At 37.3% G+C, this 19,960-nt stretch overlaps 1 protein-coding gene across 1 annotated transcript in view; it reads left to right on the top strand.

Moving 5' to 3' along the window:
• DNAH11 (dynein axonemal heavy chain 11) overlaps nt 1-19,960 on the top strand; it is a 372,691-nt gene that overhangs the window by 306,874 nt on the left and 45,857 nt on the right. The window contains exon 66 of the mRNA XM_071215123.1: nt 13,401-13,605. Coding sequence (XP_071071224.1) covers nt 13,401-13,605 — 205 coding nt within the window. The remainder of the gene's footprint in view (nt 1-13,400; nt 13,606-19,960) is intronic.

The raw sequence follows: 19,960 nt of genomic DNA, 5'->3' as shown, positions 1-19,960 counted from the left end.
GGATCATAGTGTAGGTAATTTTAAGGGACTTGAGTTTTTCTAAATATTGTATTACTAAAATTGATCTATATTGTTGCTTTTAACTCTAGCTCTTTCATTTCACTATAATATTCAACTATGTGACTATTCCACAGTTTAATGTTCTTGTTAAAAGATATTTGGATTACTTTCAGATATTTTGCCAATAAAAAACATGCTGCTGTGAGTACTAATATTGACTATTAATGTATATATTTCTAGGTGCACACATGTAAGAGGTGCTTCAGAATTTATACTCTATAGTGAACTTGTTGGGTTGTAGAGAATGTACATGACACACTTTAAAAGATAATGGCCAAAGGTGCAGCTCTTGTAGAAAAGTTTGGTGGCTTCTCAAAAAGTTAATCATTGAATTACCGTATGATTTGGAAATTCCACTCCTAAGAATATATCCAGAAGAAATGAAAGCAGGGACTCAAACGATACTTCTACACCAGTGTTCACAGCTGCATTATTCACAATAACCAGAAGTTGTAAACAAACCCAAGTTTCTATCAAAGATAAATGGTTAAACAAAATGTAGTATAGCCATATAATGGAACATTATTGAACTATAAAATAGGAATGAAGTTCTGATATGCCAGAACACCATTGCTCTGTCATATTCCTCCGATGCCAGGGACAGAGGACTTTCATACTCCTGTGAGAAAGTTACATACTGTGGAAAGTTTTCAGATATTAAGTGTTTTTGTTTGTTTTAGTTCTGTTGAGTGAAATAAGTCAGACATTGAAAATATTGTATGACCCTGTTTATATGAACATCTAGAATAAGCAAATTCATAGAGACAGAAAATGGATTAGAGGTTACCAGAGGTTGGGGGGTAGAGGGAATAGGAGTTACTACTTAATGGGAATGGAGTTTCTGTTTTGAGTGACCAAAAATTCTTGTAATGAATGATGGCGACAGCAGCACAATATTGTGAACATAATTAATACCACTGATTGTTCACTTAAAAATGGTTACAATGGGAAATTTTGTGTTGTATATATGGTACCACAGTAAAAAAAAAAGAAATTTAAGGTAATGTCCATAACACCGTTATTCATAACAGCCAAAAGTATAGACAATCTAAATGTCCATCAACTGGTGGCTGGATAAAATATGGTATATCCGTAAAATGGAATTCATCCACGAAAGAATGAAGTACTGATACATGCTACAACATAGATTAATGTTGAAAACATACTTAGTGAAAGAAGTCAGACACAAAAGGCCACATATCCTGTGAAATGTTATGGCTTTAGATAGTGGTTATGGTTGCACAATTCTATAAATGTACTAAAAACCACTGAATTGTACATTTTTAAAATGGTTACTGTGTTGAATTCTGTTATGTGACTTTTATCTCAATTAAAAAAAAGAATATATATTTTTAAATAATGCCAAATTGTTTTCTAAAGTGTTTGTACAAATTTACATGGTCAGGCATAGTATGTAAGAGTTGTGGAGTCTTTCAGAAAACTGGGTCAGGGACTTTGTAATACAAAAGATTTCTGAAAGGAGCTAGTCCCACCTCCTATTTTTGAATGGAAAAATTGAGGACACTCTTAAGTCTTATGAATAGTTTGTTTATAATAGCTTGAAAATTTCCCAGAAAAAAGTATATATTTTAGTGATTGTATTGTTTCCACCTGACAAGAACTAGGTTTGACACAAAGCAAGCGCTTTTTTGTTCCTCCATTTAACTCTTTAAAAAAAAAAGAAAGAAGTATATGAAAACATTCATGCATATGCAAACTACAAGGGATTTGAAAACACAAAAATAGTTAAATTGGTAGGAATATGAATTATTTTTCTTTCTTTAATGCATAAATAAAAATTGGGAGAAAACAATGTAAAAGGAAGTTACTGGGGAAATGTTGAGGTGGCTTTGTTCAATAATTGACACCCCAATTTGTACTATTATAGCAGGAACAGAAAAACTGTTATTTTACCTTGTTAACATCCCAAATCTACTGTTTGAAAGTTTATAATGTATCTTCCTTGTTCTGATCTCCAGCAATGAGTATTTTACCTGATTTTTCTATCCCCTTCTATCTTTACATTTATATATTGCAGTAGCTATCAGATTACTCTGGTGGAATTATAGTTTTCCTTTGTATTATAAAGACTAGATACCTTGAAAAGAACTTGAAAAAAAAGAGAAGAAATACCCACAGGGATTGCACAACTGATATTATACATTTCCCTAGAACACCATTGCTCTGTCATATTCCTCCAATGCCAGAGACAGACCGCTTTCATTCTCCTGTGAGAAAGTCACACCCCCACAGAAAGTTTTCAAGTATTAATAGTGTTTTTGTTTATTTTAGTTATGTTTGTTTTGGGGGGGGCAGGGAGGCTTTTTTCAAAAACTAGTACTAGTTTGTTCATCCTGTTCGTGAATAGCTGAGAAGATACTTGTGATAGATATAGCACAGTCCAAAAGTTGAAGTTCATTAATAATTGGAATGTTGTGGAGTATGAAGTAATGAATACTAATTGCTCCTTTCATGTCTGACAGCTCCCTGTTGCCCAATACATCAGCCCAGACTTTAATTTGGTCCTAGTAATGGTTTCATCAATAGAACATTAAATCTGAGTTTGAGAAGATATACAGTTGAGCCTGACCCTCATGCTAGATACCACAGTCGTAAAATGGCTACAGGCTGACAACAACTGGGTAATTACAAATAATTAAATCCACCAAACTCCAGACAATCCTAATTTTAAAGAAAATATATCTTATCATGTCAATCGACAGAAAGCATATCTGGGAAGATTTATCAACATGTACTTTTTCAAAAGCAAATTTACTGGCTTACATATTAGAGAAGTTGCTCGTCTGTGAAGGATCTTCATAAAATTATATCTATTTAATCTTTCACATCCCTCCTAAGTATTATTGAAGTAATTTTTGACCTTTAGATCAGAGTCACCTAACTGGAAGATGTATTTCATCTTGTCTCTGAACATAAATATTTAGAAAAAATATATACACATTCATTGTGTATTTGCTTTTCATATTCTCATTCTTTTAATAATAGTTGGTACATAGCATGCCTTAGAAAGAAACTTAAAATTAAGTAAAAGAAATATTAGCTATATGATATACATTTTTTTGCTTTTATAGAAATAATAGAGTAGTGGGGAGACAGTATTTAGAGACATTTACTTTATAATGACTAGGCTTCCTGATACTTGTGTTAGGATTAATAAGAACTGTTTTCAGTTAGTAAGCTTCCAGTTCATTAAATATTGTTATGTTGCTGCTCCTGGAGTTGATGCCAAATTGATGAAAATCAATTTGAATAAAGGCTTTCTGGTATTTGGGTAGGATTTAAGATGAGACTGTGTTAAATTAAAAACCATACTTTCAAATGTAGAGCTGGGAATTTATGGTTTTAAAATAAACTCTTAATATAGTTCTCTCATTAAGTCCCTTGTGGATAAGAAGAGTTTATTTTCAAGTTAATCTCTGCCCTTGTGTAATAGTATTTAGCATCTAATCTCTCCTAATTTCTAAGTTCAAAATAAAGTTCAATTGCTGAAAAAGACCTCCAACAGTATTTCTGGTCCTAAATTCAATTAAAGTAAAAAAAAAAAAAAGGTATAGTACTCAAGGTAAGCACATAGTATACACACAAATTCACAGTCATCTCGCTAATAGTTTTTCTATGAAAATAAGTACCAAACAGGGCTGCAGATAAAGAATCTTTAGATTCTCTTCTTTTCTCCAAAAAAATCATCTTCTGAAAAAAAGACAAAAAAAAATAGATGGAATCACAATTTATTTTTAATACCATCTATAATATTTAAATATGGACTATTGAATGATATTAGATATATGTATATCAAAAAATAAATGATCTGTGGTTTTCTTTTTTAGCTTTTCTTAATGCACAGTAGTACCTGGACTCCTGCAACCTTCATCTTTTTTTTTTTTTCTTTAATTCTAATTGAAGTTTGCTTTTATATGAGAAGGACGTGTTGGTTATATTAACTGTTTGAAGCAGCAAGACAATTAACTCATTTCTATTCAGGACTTTCCTTCCTTTTCTTGAACATCTTGCCAGCTGTGCAGCTTTCAGCCAAAACCTTTCTTCAGGAAACGGGTTTGACCAACTTGCGTAGCCCTTCCTGCTGCGGTTGCTAAGTAACAACTTCCCTCTTGCCGTTTGCTACACCTGATCCTTTTGGCTGTACTTTGGTCTCAGCGGTTGGAGCTCACAAGTCCAATCTAGAAGCTTTTAATTTTAAACAGCAGGATGTGCAGTAAGGCTTTTAGATGTCCATTGAAAAGTTTTTTTTTTTTCTCCTGCGTGTGTGGTTTTGTTTGTTTTTTTTTTCTTTTTCAAATGGTGAAGCTATATTATTTACTTATATCAAAACCCACCTACTATCTCTTTGCCTTAACAGGATGGTTCTGATGAGGCCTGGAGGATGGAATCCCCTCCTATTTACCATCAAAGAGCTTCTTAGCTATCTCGAGTGAGAGCCTTCAATAGAATAATAAAGTTTCTTAGGAAATTTATCTCCCAAAAGCATCATGAGAATGGTTTTTGCAAATCTTTTGAAAAGAGTCTTACTACACCTTCTCCTAGTAAAGACTCCAATTTGCCACAGTAGTGGATCTTTATGCTAAATTGAATGTGTTGCATTTCATGTTTGGTTTTAGATAGCAATAAAAAAAAGATGATGATGTTTGTCTAGGTTCTAAGCATATCTGATCATTAGAGAAACTCATTTAGGTTTCTCTGATCCAAGACTGATGGCATTATCAACAGTCACTAAACTCAATCTTGAGAACAGATCCAACAGACCTAAAAGAGACTACCTTGGCATCCAGATATATCTACTGGAAATAAGAACTCTAAATCATAATTTCCAACTTCAGATTCTAATCTTGGGAGTATTCAGATAATGCTGCCTCTCCCAGCAAACAGATATCTGGTTTTCTGGTAACTTTGATATTTGGGAGAAATGGTTCCCCATGTCTATCACAGAAGTGCTGTGAAAATTAACCAAGAGTTTATTTCCAAATGTTTTTTACGTAATATGTATATCAATCCTCTGCAAGAATTAGGACTTGTAGAAATTTGGGATTTTTTCATACCAGGATGAAAACTTTTTGGCTGGTTTTTGTTTTGTTTTTTTAATCCCCGCCCCCCCTCCTTGCATTTTGCTTGCTGTCTGCTCTCTGTGTCCATTCTCTGCACGCTCTTCTGTGTTTTTTTTTATTTGTCTCCATTTGTTGTTGTTGTTGTTGTTGTTGTTGTTGTTGTGTCATCTTGCTGAGTCAGCTGTCTGTGGTACTTGCGGGCCAGTGGCTCTCTGCAGTGTGCGGGCAAGCCTGCCTTCACAAGGAGGCCTTGGGTCATGAACTCAGGGCCTCCCATAAGGTAGACAGGAGCCCAACTGATTGAGCCACAGCCGCTTCCCTTGGCTGGGTTTTAACTAACTTTGAAAGAATTTTTTTTTGGGGGTGCCGGGAGGCACTGGGGATTGAACCAGGAACTTGTGCATGGGAAGCAGGCACTCAACCAACTGATATACACACACTCACTGAAAGAATTTTGATATTCCCTGTGTGTCTGATTTTCATGCAACCCTGACATGTAACAAGTTGAGTTTATACTTAGTACATATTTGCAGAAGATTATCTTTATTATAAAATATCTCATTCCGCTAACTAGTGAGCATTTGGTGTACTTAAAATATTGTTTTCCTTTCTTGAAATCCAGAGGTTAGAAAATATTTCTATAATTTGAGTGGTTTATTTTAAAAACTTCATAAATTGAATAACTCATTTTCTGTATATTGAAAATTATAGCTCTTAGATTAGAGGTGGGCATTTCAATAGTCAATGCTTATTCTCCTTCATAAACAAGGACAGAGCTGCTAACCAGTGATCAGTGGGCAAGTACTCTGTGCTGTACCTTTGTATTTTTTCTCTAGTGGCCATTGATTGGTACTGAATCTACCATATTCTTTCAATACCCTCTTGTGATCAGTGGTAGGACAGGTAAACAAAGGCGTGGAGTACAGGCTGTAGCCATCAAAAAGAGAAGATTAACCTACAACATGGTACAGTGAAGTGATCTTTATGCTAGGAGTCTAGAGACCCAGATTCTAGTTCCAGCTCTGCCACTAAGCTATGTGACCTTGGACAAGTCCTAAACTCTTTGGGCCCATAAAAGGAATCAGATGATTGATCTCTATAGTCCCTTCTTGCTCTAAAATTACAACACTGTAGATGAATGTTTTTTACTCTCCCCATGGCTCAGCTAAATAAATGGTATTTGTCCTGAGAAAAAATAATTTTATATCACTCCTGAGACTGTATAAACACTTCACACCTGCGAACCAGCAGCTCTCAACCAATGAGAAGAGGAAGGAGGAGGAGTTGGCTCTCTTGGAGGATTGTGTGGAAACCCTCTGGGAGCAGTGCCACCCCAGATGCCGAGACTCTGCCTCGGTCCTCTTTGTCTCCACCTTGCTTCTCATCGTGACGCAGTGATAGTGGAGGAAGTGGGCTGGAAAACGGGTTAAGAACCACACAGCTTTAAGAAAGTAGCTGGACTGTCAAGGTTTTATGCTGCTCTTCACATTTGCTGTTGCTCCTGAATTCCAGTTTAAAGTTCAGGAGCCCATAGCTGTTTTCAGTGTTCTAGAAGTCATGAGGAACCCTCTGAATTCATGTCTTTCACAGAAACAACAAAGTGATTCTGTTTGCTTTTCCCACCCCTCTAATTAGCTCGGCTGGTTTTTGGATCCTTCAAATCCTGACAGAGTATTACCAGTCTGTTAAATTTTCCCAGATAGGAGATAAACCAAAAATTGACCTAGTGGCAATGATAAAACCCACTGAGTCGTTATGCAATTTTTGTCTTTCATAGATCATAAATGCCCCAATTGAGGATAATTTACTATCCTTGGGAAATCTAAACCTATAAAATAGTGTTTCAGAGCAAGATGTAAAACTGATTTTAGAGGCAGACATCCTACTCTTTTCCATCTAAGTAGCAGAGTCCCCTTGATTGACTCTGTTTCTTAACAAGGAAATCAGACCTGTCCCTCTAGTTCTCAAACTGGGTATGTGAACGCTTCTGTGTACTTGCAGGTGTGCATAGGAGATAGAGCCACAAAGTCAGGCAAGAGGCATCTTAAGAAGGATTGCTTTAACTCAAATATTTGGGGAAATTTAAAAAATTAACCTTAAAAGTTTTTGTCACCCATACCCAGAAGGAAAAATTATCAGACCTTCCTGCTCCATGTTGGCCAGTCTTATACGTTTTTCTTGAAAGCCTGGAGAGGAGAACATGGTTATATATACTAGCTAATTGGAAAAATTACAGCTTGCTGTTATTGGGAAATCCATAAGGATTACCCACTCTTGCTTTGAGAAGAGACTATACTGATACCACCAAACAATTCACTCCTCTAGAGCAGCAACTGGCAAACAGCCTGCTACGTTATGACCCATGAGCTAAGAGTATTGAAAGGGTTGTTCTAAAGCATTCTTTAAAAAAAGAAGAAGAATATATGAAAGATACATGTGTGGGCCTCAAAGCCTAGATTTTTCTACTCTCTGGCCCTTTGCAGAAAAAGTTTGTCAACCCCTGCTTTAGAGGGGTTTCTTACTGAGGCCTGCACACCTACTCCTTTCAAAAACAAGTTTGTCATCTCACTGGTGGCCTGTTTTTATTTTCATGTTCATATATGCACATACACCACACAAATCTCAAAATTATTTTGGTATCTTACCACATGGGATGAGTCGAATGGTGTTTCTAACCTCACTCCAGAGAGATGTCTACCTGGAACCTCAGAAAGTGGCTTTATTTGGTGTAAGGGCTTTTGCAGATGTATTTAAGGTAAGGTATCTTAGGATGAGATCATTCTGGGCTAGGGTGGATCATGAATCCAATGGTGGGTGTCTTTATAAGTGACAGAAAAGAAGACACATGGAAACTCAGGGAAGGAGGACCTGTGAAGATGGAGGCAGAGATTGGAGCTTTGCTGCCATTAGCCAAGAATCACTGGAAGCCACCAGGAGCTGGAAGAGGCAAGGAAGGGTACCTCCTAGAGCCTTTGGAAGGGTGTGGTTCTGCCAACACCTTGATTTCAGGCTTCCTGGCCCCAGTACTGTGAAAGAATTTGTTTTAAGCCACTCAGTTTGTGAGCCCTAGGAAACTAAGATTCCTCAGCTCCTGGTCCAGCCACAGCAAGCTGCCCATGAGACAACAGTAATGAAAATTGTACACTCTGTCAATTCAGTGTTCCTCATTTAAATTGACATTTTTGAAGTGTATAACTTTTCATCTGGGAACAAAGGTTAGTGGTTAGAACAAGAAGCATAAAAAGTATGCACTTTGACCCAGTGAAAATTCATAACCAAATAAGGGAAAGCACAAAATAACCTGGAATCGTTGACAATTGTGACCAACTGGGACATTCCACAAGAGAGGAATGAATTCAAGTCAAGAGGACATGGCAATCAAAAAATCATAAAATGTATACAGAAGTTTATTTCAAGTATTATTGTGAAGACACAAATGAGTATTAACTGTGGTAGCTCTTATGTGTGAGAATTCCAGGTGGTAATTACATGAAACTTTCACTCTTGAAGTTTCATAGATAATAATAGTCGGATTGGTTAGGGGAAAATACTTTTATTAGTAATATTTTGACAATGTTCTCTAATCATTAGTCAAAAAGGTTTAAAAACAATGCAAGTTATTGGTGGTAGGGTGAGATGGTTTATATGTTTTTATGATGTTTTGTTTGTTTTTTAAATCAACTATTACACATTTATTGTTTATGTCTGTTTATGTATGAGTGATATATTTCAATGAAAAAAAAAGTTTAAAAAAATAAAGCCAATCATGCAAATCTTGAAGAGCAGTTTGGGCTGCTAGTAGTATATGAGCAACTCTAGCAATGAAAGATTTTCTTGAAGGGAGAACTTCTGCTGATACCCTCCACAGATATTGTTGAATGTGTATTCAGTCAAAAAGAAGCAGATTAGCTATCAAAGGTGTTCTTATTGAATAAGACCATCCCTGACACACCTCAACATGTTCAAAAGATACACATGAACCTCTGAGAGACTACAGTTAGCATTGCACTCGCCATACTGATCGGTAAAAGCCCAAAGGTTAGTGATTTGACTTCTTGATAGAACATTGGTCTTTCTGTTTTTTTGTTTTTGTTTTCTGGTAACACCATTAGATAGAATTCACATATCATACAATTTGCCCATTTAAAATGTACAACCCAGTGGTTTTTAGTATATTCCAGAGTTGGATAGTTGTCATCACAGTCAATTTTTATTGCCCCAAAAGAAACTCTGTATCCTTTAGTAATCATCTTCAATCTCCTCATTACCCCCAACCCTACGCAACCACTAATCTACTTTTTGTCTCTATTTGCCTATTCTGGACATTGCATATAAATGGAGTCATACAATATATGGAATTTTATGTCTAGCTTCTTTCACTTAGCATGTTTTTAAAGTTTGTCTACATTGTAGTTCTTTATTCATTTTTGTAGTTGAATAATATTCTATTGTATGGTTATACCATGTTTTATCTATCCATTCATCAGTTGATAGACATTTGGACTATTTTCACTTTGGGGATATTATGAATAATGCTGCTGTGAACATTTGGGTATAGGTTTTTGTGTCAAATATATGTTCTTATTTCTCCTTGTAGTGGAATTGCTTGGTCAAATGGTAACACTATGTTTAACATTTTGAGGAACTCCCAAACTTTAAAAAAAATGGCAACACTGTTTTACATTCTCATCAGCAGTGTGTGAGATTTTGGATTTCTCCACATCCTCACCAACACTTGTTATTACCTGACTTTTTGGTTATAACCATCCTAATGGGTGTGAAGTGGCATCTCATTATGGTTTTGATTTGCATTTCCCTAGTGACTAATGATGTTGATCATCTTTTTATATATATATTTAAGGCCTTTTTTATATCTTCTTTGGAGAAACATCTATTTGGCTCCTTTGCTCATTTTTTAATTGGTCAGATCTTTGTTTTTTAAGTGCCTGTCATATAGTAGGTATTTGATGCATATTTCTTTATTGACTGAATAAAGGAAGGAATGAACTGGTGTGTAAAATTTTATACCCATAATGCCTATTATTATAGATGGAATAATACCAAGCTAGTACTAAGAGCCTACTGGTCTCAGGGATGGTTGTCTGCCCCATGCCTAGGAGATTTTCCTGACAGCCTGGCATGGTGCAGGTATTCAATAACTGTTTTCTGAGAACCACGTACACATGTGAACAGATGGTGCCAGATTCATGACCTGCAAAATAAGGGCTCAGGGCCATTGCTTATGTCAGATACACTGGTGATGGCTGCCAGGTTCACTTAAAACACTTGGCCTATGGTTCATCTCTTCATGTTCTTAGTGTTTCTTTTAAAAACAGTGATTTGAATATTCATCTTTTTAAAAAAGTGTTAAGGGGTATGTTACTATAGGTATTTGCTGACTTAGTAAGAATGGGCTTGCTAGCTAAATTGCTGTTTTCCTCCCTGGAGAAAATTTAAAAGGTAAGATATCCTGACAAAGAAAAATTAGCCAAAACTGGGTAAGGTGAATGAATTCACACCATTCAACTTAATGATAAAGTGTGTCGCCCAGAGCCATTTGTTTGGCAGATCTCTTTCAAGTTAGACACTTAACAACTGGGAAGATTTTTTTGCAAATGCAGGAGACCACAATGGAAATGAAATTTGAGAGTTGAATGAAGATGGTAAGTCATGAATCTGATCAGTCTCTTGAGATTCCTACTTCATTTTCAGGTGATTAAAGTTTTAGTGATTTAAGCAAATTATCATTTATCTTTACACTAAAAATGTGGTTGCACAAAAATTTCTCGAGTAAAATAGAGTGGCCAGTGGATCAGACGCCCTTTCTACCATATGACACAAGTGACTTAATTTCAGGTCAAGACACAATTGTAACTTTCCACTGACAGCAACCTAAAACATTGCCACATATGACATTCTGGGTAACTGTCCTCAAATTAATAAAGGAAAAAAACTGTTGCAGATATTGTGACATTTTGATAAAAAAAAAAATGTTACCTGAATGCTGAAGCTATTATACAATGTTCTTTCTCCTCAATTTACTCAATTTTCCAAAATTAATAAATTCAATGAAATAACATCTCACCCATAGGCCAGTGAGTTAGGAAATAAATGCTTTTTCTCAAGATTATTTAAAATTGTACATTTAAATTAAAAATAGTGTGGGCTTTGGATAACATTCTGTTATATTGTGATACCTCTACAATTAAAATATTTTATACTCCTAATAAGAAAGAACTCAGACTTTTCATGAGTTTTTTTTTCCCCTCTTTGCTTCCTCCCCCTGCCCCAGTTGTCTTTTCTTCTTTGTCTACTTCTGTTGTTGTCAGCAGCACAGGAATCTGTGTTTCTTTTTGTTGCGTCATCTTGTTGTGTCAGCTCTCCGTCTGTACAGTGCCATTCTTGGGCAGGCTGAACTTTCTTTCACAGTGAGCAGCTCTCCTTACGGGGCACACTCCTTGTGCATGGGGCTCCTGTGCGTGGGGACACCCCTGCGTGGCAGGGCACTCCTTGCGCGCATCAGCACTGCACATGGGCCAGCTCCACACGGGTCAAGGAGGCCCGGGGTTTGAACCGCGGACCTCCCATGTGGTAGACGGACGCCCTAACCACTGGGTCAAGTCCACTTTCCTCATGAGTTTTAAAATAGGAAACTGAGGAGACACCCTTTGCTTCAGCCATGCCCTGAGGCCTCATATGCATTTCCACTCCTCCTATGAGGTACGACGAACCTCTGTGGCAGAAGAGTCTGAGAAGTTCTAGTCCTCATGGTTCCTATCTGTCTGATGTGTGAAGAAAAATGCACCCCCCTCATTCCTTCCCCCCCCCCCCCCCCCCCCCCCCCCGCAGCCTTTATTAGATCCTCCCAGTAGGTTCCTGGCAAGAAAAAGACCTCAATTCTGTTTTTAAGTAAAATCAACACAGTGACAATTTACAGAAATAATTTACAAGGGAAAGGGGTAAGGGAGCCCACCAGAAGTGTTGAGGCACTCAAGGACTTGGAGATGGCAGGAAGCCATTACCACGTGTAGGCCTGAAGCTATTACTAGGTCTGTGAGCTGGAGCTGTGGAACCATCCTAAACAGGAAATACGGTCATAGCAGAACACAGTGTCCACCAGAACCACGGTGCTGAGGCAGGGAAGATCTACCCCACCCTCTCTCTCCTCCTCTACTTCAATCTCCTGCCAGTGCCTCCATTGGCTAGACCCATCCAGAAACCAGAGGGCAGGGAAGCCCAGGTGATTAAGTCCTTGGAAGTTAGACTCCAGGTTCTAGGTAGGTGGTGTGCACACAGAGAAAGATAAGGCACTCACCTGAGGGAGAGGCTGCAGAAACCACTTCATTCTAGCTTAAGCAATGTAGAGACTGCAGGCGGCGCCCTGCAGGTGACAAGGCGGCAGGGGTGTCGTATGGAACCTGAAGTGAGCATGCAGCCAAGGAAGACGGGACCAGGAGGCCCATAAAACACAGACAGTGCTCCCTTTGCATTACTCTCCTTTCTGAATATTTGGACAATGATTCTCCCTTAGTAAACCTAAAATACCTTTCTCTCCTACTTGTGTTTTGAGAAGTAACTTCTACACAAGTTTATAGATTCAAGTTCCAACTCTCCCTTCTCTTTGTCCCCATGCCAAATCTCAATTGGAACAGCTTGAGTGCAGCGCTCATTCCTGGCCCCATGGCCATGGAGCTGGAATACAAAACGGAGGCACAGCTGCTGAGAGCCTGGGCCTGTGCTAATGGGGCCAGTTAGAATCCCCATTGATGGACTTCACAAAGGGACCTCTCAGACCCCGTTTATGAGCCAGTGCCAAAAGTATTAGAAAGCAATTTTAAGCATCTATGTAACATATATGCATACATACATACGTATATTAACACATACATACAGACTTAATTTTATCCTTACGGAATAGCGATGTTATATATCAGTTTAATCATAGAAATTATAATAATGGCCACCAACATTTGTTTCTATTGGTCCTTTAAATGATTTATTGTATTTAATTCTTAGAACAACACTATGAAGTCAGGACTATTATTACCTTTTTATATGTGAGGAAACTCAAACACATAGAGGTTTAGGGGGGAATACAACTATTCCTCCTAAACTTTTTGAAATTTGGAGGTAACTGAAAAATCCTGAATCGCCTGGTCTTACAACCTAGATACGTTGTCAGAACACAGGAATACAATGGCACCTTAATACTGACTGTTATTGGAAATCTCCTGAATGGCTGTGTTGTGCTCCCTTTAGGTATATCAGGATTGGAGATAAAGAATGTGAATTTAACAAGAACTTTCGTCTTATCCTTCACACAAAACTGGCAAACCCTCACTATAAACCGGAATTACAAGCTCAGACAACTCTTCTCAATTTCACAGTCACAGAAGATGGTCTGGAGGCCCAGCTGCTGGCAGAAGTTGTCAGCATTGAAAGGCCAGATTTGGAGAAACTGAAGGTAAAGAATCTTAAATCACCCACAAATTCTTATTAATTGACTGTTCTGTACAAGTTATGTTGCTAGATACAGGAACATAAGATAGGATTCTTACCCTCTAGGACATTGCAATCCAGTAGAGAGAAATGACAATTTATGTGAAAAGTTAAAAAAAAAACAAAAACAACACAAAAAAATTCTTTTCTTTGGCATAATTAGGCTTATGCCAAAGAAAGGAGCTCTAAGTCTTGTTGGATGCACAAGACTAGGACAAGCCAAGAGGCATATCAGTGATGGAAAACAAAGGTACACAGGCAAATGATCATATAGTCAGTCAGAAGAATGGGAGAGGAATAGAGTAAGCTGGAAAACTTAAGTGGCTAATTGCAGGATACAACTATTACTAGTATTTAAAGGGAAGTGTTTGGCTTTAAGTACATTTATTATGAAATACTATTGAAAATTATGAAGTGCAGTATTGAACATCAGAGTAAGCCTAAAAAATGTAGAACAAAGGCAACAATAAAGGTAAATCAGAAAACAGAAATAGTAGAGAAGATTAACAAAATAGAAAGCTGATTTTGGGGGGAGGAAAACTAAGATAGTGTTTATACCTCTAGGAGGACCCATTAAAAATAAAAGATGAAAGGCACAGAAAAATAATATTAATACCAAAAAAGTATAAATTTTTGGCAGTGTAACAGGGTCTTTTCCCCAAGGGGACCCAGCCTTCCCCTCATTCAAGGGACTCTGGGTCTGTAAATGGTCTTAAGTCTGGAAATTGACTGAAGAGTCATTACTCTCTATTCTTGTGATTCAAGTTAGACTTTTGTACACTTGACCTAGAACTCTTCTGCTTATATAGATCAGCTTATAAAGTCCATAGAATTTAGGAGATTGCCCATCTATTTTACTCCATGATAAAATAGGGTGCCCCATGATCACTAGCCAATACCATAGGTCTCTGTGAGTTAGAGTGCTCTGATAACTGCTTTGAATCTGCCATCCATTACAGTGACCACGCTTCCCTTGTCTGTGGCAATTAAGTGCCACTACTTGGCTCCCCGTTGTGTTTAAGGATCCAAGTTCTGTGCCAGCAGTTCCCAATAATATCTGACTTCCAGAGAAGAACAAACACAGAGCCCTTCAGAGCTTAGGGAGTTGCTCTGCCAAATTCATCCCTCATAGTCCTGGTGAGAAGTATGTCCTCTGGACATTCCTGGGCTGGGTAAGCAGGTCTTAAATGATAAATCCACTCTAGCAGTGCAGTGTCTGTAAGTTTTTGGATCCCCTTGTCCACATTATACCAGGAAGTTCTGACATTTCCACTTTGTTTAATGTAGACTACCATGGGGTCCATGTTTCAGCCAACCACCTGAACAACTGTAAGAGCCCTTTCCAACCCCCTTGAATCCAGAAGCTCTGCTTAGTGAGCCCATGTCAATAAATTCATCCTGATCCAAATTTCTTTTCCTTATATCAGTATTCCATACCCTTCATATCCATTTTTACACATATTACTCTCAGTTCTGTCTCTATAAATTGAAAAAATCATGTAGTTCTTTCAGGATTTGGTCACCTTCTCATGGGTCACACTTTGTACCTCACCTTCAGGACTCTGGGGGCTTCAGTCTAGTAGTAGGTCTGGAAGAAAAGAGGAGTGCTATCTGGGACATGAGAGGAATTAAAGCCTCTTGCAAACCATTTACCTCAGGTCATTCCACTGCAGTTTCATCTGGTAAACAGGATTAAGCTCAGTAGATGGAAGTATGACGGTTGTTTCCTCAGGGAAGGCATTTAAAAGTTTATCAGTCAGTACAAAATTTATCTCTTCAGGTGGAGGTAGGATAGCTGATACCTCAGGGCAGATTGGAGTTTGGGTGTTTGATTCCTCAGGGCTGACAGAAGTTTATCTGGCACTGAAGACTCAACAGAATTTAGAGTTTCAATGTCCACGCCACCATCTTTATCAGCTCCTAGTTCCCATTCAGATTTTCAGGATCCCATTCCTTCCCAATTCATGCCCTCACTTTAACAGTAAACACCCTGTAAGGTTGGGGATTAAATTGTTATCATAATTCAGCCAGTCATGCAATGAGACTGTATGTAGTTTTCAGAAATCTCAAGTCTGCAGCTACAAGAAATAAGGGTTTCTTTCAGGGCACACTGAGAAACTTTCATGTCCTTCACATGGAGCATGAGCTGAGAATTTGAAGTCTTGAGCGCATTCCTTTTTGTTAACAACTTTATCCAGCATATTTAAGAACAACTAGCCAATGTCATTATACGTTTTAACTCCACAAGATTCTGTTAAGGTGCCAAATATGCTGTCACCCAGAGCCTTGCCTCTTATAAGCATTTGAGTAGCAGTATCCCAGGGTGATATTTTATTTATTTATCTCTATTGCCAGTTCATGCCATGGACATCAGTGCTCTCTTGATCATTGGATATGGAGTCATTAGTGCCTTTGGATCCAATCATATTAGAGAACTTATTCCAAAAACCCAAGAACCAATTCAGAAATCTCATCTGTAGGAACCACTCCTGGTACCAAAATCTGTACTAGTTAGGGTACTCCAGGGAAGTAGAACTGACAGGAGAAAGAGACAATAGAGACAGAGATCTAGACAGAGACAAATATACACAGAGATTTATTATAGGAGTTGGCTCATGAGACCATGGGGATTAGCAAATCCAAATTCCCTAGGGCAGACCACAATTTGGGAACTAGATGGTAACATTGAATTCCCCAGGAGAAGCTGGCTGGCTGAAGTAGAGATAGAAATTCTTCTTTACTGAAATCCTCAATTCTCCCTTTTAGGTGAAATGATTGGATAAGGAAATTCCTCTCATTGATAAAGACACTCTCCTTTGATTGTGCATGCAATCAACCATAGATGCAACCAACTGACTAATAGTTTAAATCCACAAAATATCCTTGCAGTAACAATCAGGCCAGTGCTTGGTTAACCAAAAAAACTGGATATGATAACCTAGCCAAGTTGACACATGAAATTAATCATCACACTCCCCACTCCATTTTTATCTGAAGTATCTTTTAAATAAAGGTTTTGCCATTTTATTTGGGAGTAATTTTAGGTTTATGAAAAATTTGCAAAGATATTACAGAAAGTTCCTGTATACTCCTAACCCCTAACCCAGTTGTACTTTCCCCTAATGATATCATTTTTGTTTTTTGAGATGTAAACAAATATTTACTGAAAGTGCAGTACAATACATCTATTCAGTGCTAATCATATATTGCCCTATTTTCATAATGGCTATATTGAGATATAATTCACATACCAAAAATTTCACCTTTTAAAATGTATTATTCACTGTTTTTTTTTGCGTATTCAGAGTTGAGCCACCATCACCACAATTTTCAAACAGCTTCATTACCTCAAAAGAAACCCCGTACCTACAAGTTGTCTCTCCTCATTCTTCCCTCACCCAAGGCCCTAGCAATCACTAATTTACTTTCCAGTATTTATTGCCTATTTTGGATATTTCATATAAATGGAGTCAGACAATATGTGGCCTTTTGTATCTTGTGTCTTTCCGTTGGCTGCTGTTTTCGAGGTTCATCCATCTTGTAGCATAGATCAGTTCTTCTCTTTTTATGGCTAAGTAATATCCCACTGTATGGATATACATTTTATTTATCTATTCATCTATTAATGGACCTTTGGTTTTTTTCCACTTTTTGATATGACTAATGCTGCCATGAGCATTCATATACAGATGTTTTTGTATGAACCTGTTTTCACTTTTCTTAGATACATAACTAGGAGTAGAATTCCTGGCTCATACAGTAACTATGTTTTAACACTTTGAGGAACCACTAAACTGTCTTCCACAGCAGCTGCTCCATTTTACACTCTCACCAGCAATGTATGAGGATTCCAATTTCTCTACATCCTCATCAACATTTGTTATTATGTCTTTTCGATTGTATCTTTCCTAGTGCATGTGAAATGGTATCACTTCATAGTTTTGCATTTCCCTGATTACTAATGATGTTGAACATCTTTTCATGTGCTTATTAGCTATTAGTCTATCTTCTTTGGAAAATGTTTATTAAAACTTTTTACTGTTTATTGTGGTGACATACATATAGCTCAAAATTCCCCATTTTAGCCACTTTCAGTGACATTAATTACATTCACAATATTGTACTGCCATCACTACCATCCATTCCCAAAATTTTCATCACCCCAAACAGAAACTCTGTTTCTGTAAAGCAATAGCTCCCCAATTCTGTGCCTACCCCTGGCGCCTATTCCCCTATAATCTACTTTCTGTCTCTATGAAATTGTTTATTCTAAGTTTTTCATAAAAGTGAAATCATATATTATTTGTCCTTTCTGGCTTATTTCAATCAACATGAGGCTGATTCATGTTATAATATGTATCAGTTCTTCATTTTTATGACTGAATGGTATTCCATCATAGGTATATACTATGCTTTCTTTATCCATTCATCTGTTGATGGACATTTGGGTTGCTTCAATCTTGTGACTGCTATAAATAAATGCTGATATGAACATCAGTGTTCATGTCCTTGTTTTTAATTCTTTGGAGTATATACCTAGAAGTAAAATTGTTGGGCCATATGGGAAATGTATGGTTAATTTTCTGATCAACTGCCAAGTGTTTTTCTACTGTGGCCACATCATTTAACATTCCCACCAGTGATGTTCTAGGGTTCCTATTTCTCCATATCCTAGCCAACAGGTTTTTTTTGTTTTTGTTTTTGTTTTTGTTTTTTAAAATTTATTTCTCTCCCCTTGCCCCCCACCCCAGTTGTCTGCTCTGTGTCCATTCACTGTATGTTCTTCTGTGACCACTTCTATCCTTATCAGCAGCACTGGGAATCTCTGTTTCTTTTTGTTGCGTCATCTTGTTGTGTCAGCTCTTTGTATGTGCGGTGCCATTCCTGGGCAAGCTGCACTTTCTTTCGCACTGGGTAGCTTTCCTTACGGGGTGCACTCCTTGCACTTGGGGCTCCCCTACGCAGGGGACACCCCTGTGTGGCTTGGCACTCCTTGAGCGCATCAGCGCTGCGCATGGGCCAGCTGCACACGGGTCAAGGAGGCCCAGGGTTTGAACTGTGGACCTCCCATGTGGTAGGCAGACGACCTATCCATTGGGCCAAGTCCACTTCCCAACAGTTTTTATTTTCTGTGTTTCAGTGTTGTTTTTTTTTTAATATTAGCCATCCTATTGAGTATAAACTGGTATCTTATTGTGGTTTTGATTGGCACTTCCCTAAAGGCTAATGATGTTGAACATCTTTTCATGGACTTATTGGCCATTTGTATATTTTCTTTAGAGAACGATCTATTTAAGTATTTACCCCCCCCCCTTTTTTTTTAATTGGGTTGTTTGTATTTTTGTTATTGAGTTGTAGGAATTCTTTACATATTCTGGATGCTAGAGCCTTATCAAATATATGATTTGCAAATACTTTCTCCCATTCTCTAGGTTGTCTTCTCACTTTTTAATGGTGTCCTTGGAAGTACAAACATTTTTCATTTTGATTAAGTCCAATTTAGGACTTTGTCCACTTTGAGTTAATTCTTGTGAATGGTGTGAGATAGGGGTCAAACTTCATTCTTTTGCATGTAGTTATCGAGTCGTCCCAGTTCCGTTGGTTGAAAAGACTATTCTTTCATCTTTGAATTGCCTTGACACTCATGTAAAAAATGAATTGACCTTAAGAATATAATTGCATTCTCAATTATGTTTCACTGATCTATATGTCTGTTCTTATGCCAGTCCCACATCATTTGATTACTGTAGCTTTGTAATAAGTTTGGGAATTGAGAAGTATGGGTCCTCAATTTATTCTTTATTTTCAAGATTGTCTTGGCTTTTCTGATCCCTTGAAATTCCATGTGAGTTTTAAATCAGATTGTCAATATCTGCAAAAAAGGCAAGTAGGGTTTTGATAAGGATTATATTAAATCTGTAAATCAATTTGGAGAATGTTACTGTCATAGTTCATCTGTTAAATGTATTCTTTTTGATGCGATTGTAAATAAAAATGTTTTCTTAATTTCACTTCCAAATTGTTCATTTCTAGCGTATAGAAATACATATGAATTTTGTATACAGACTTTGTATCCTTCAACCTTGTTGAATTCATTTATTAGTTTAATATTTTTTGTGAGTAATTTCATTTTATTTTGCCATGGTACATGTCAAGTCTAAGAAACTAACAGTGGCATATTATTTTTAACTAAACTTTCTCTAGAGTGTTTTAAACTAAACTTAGACTCCCAAACCTCATGTCATTTCACCTGTGAATACTTCAGAATGCATCTCTAATATCTAAGGACTTTAAAATATATATACATAAACATGTAAACC

This window comes from Dasypus novemcinctus, chromosome 5, assembly GCF_030445035.2.
Source record: "Dasypus novemcinctus isolate mDasNov1 chromosome 5, mDasNov1.1.hap2, whole genome shotgun sequence".
NCBI classification, from domain to species: Eukaryota; Metazoa; Chordata; class Mammalia; order Cingulata; family Dasypodidae; genus Dasypus; species Dasypus novemcinctus.
Note: the sequence above shows the minus strand (reverse complement) of the source record. Positions and strands in the feature narration are given on the sequence as shown.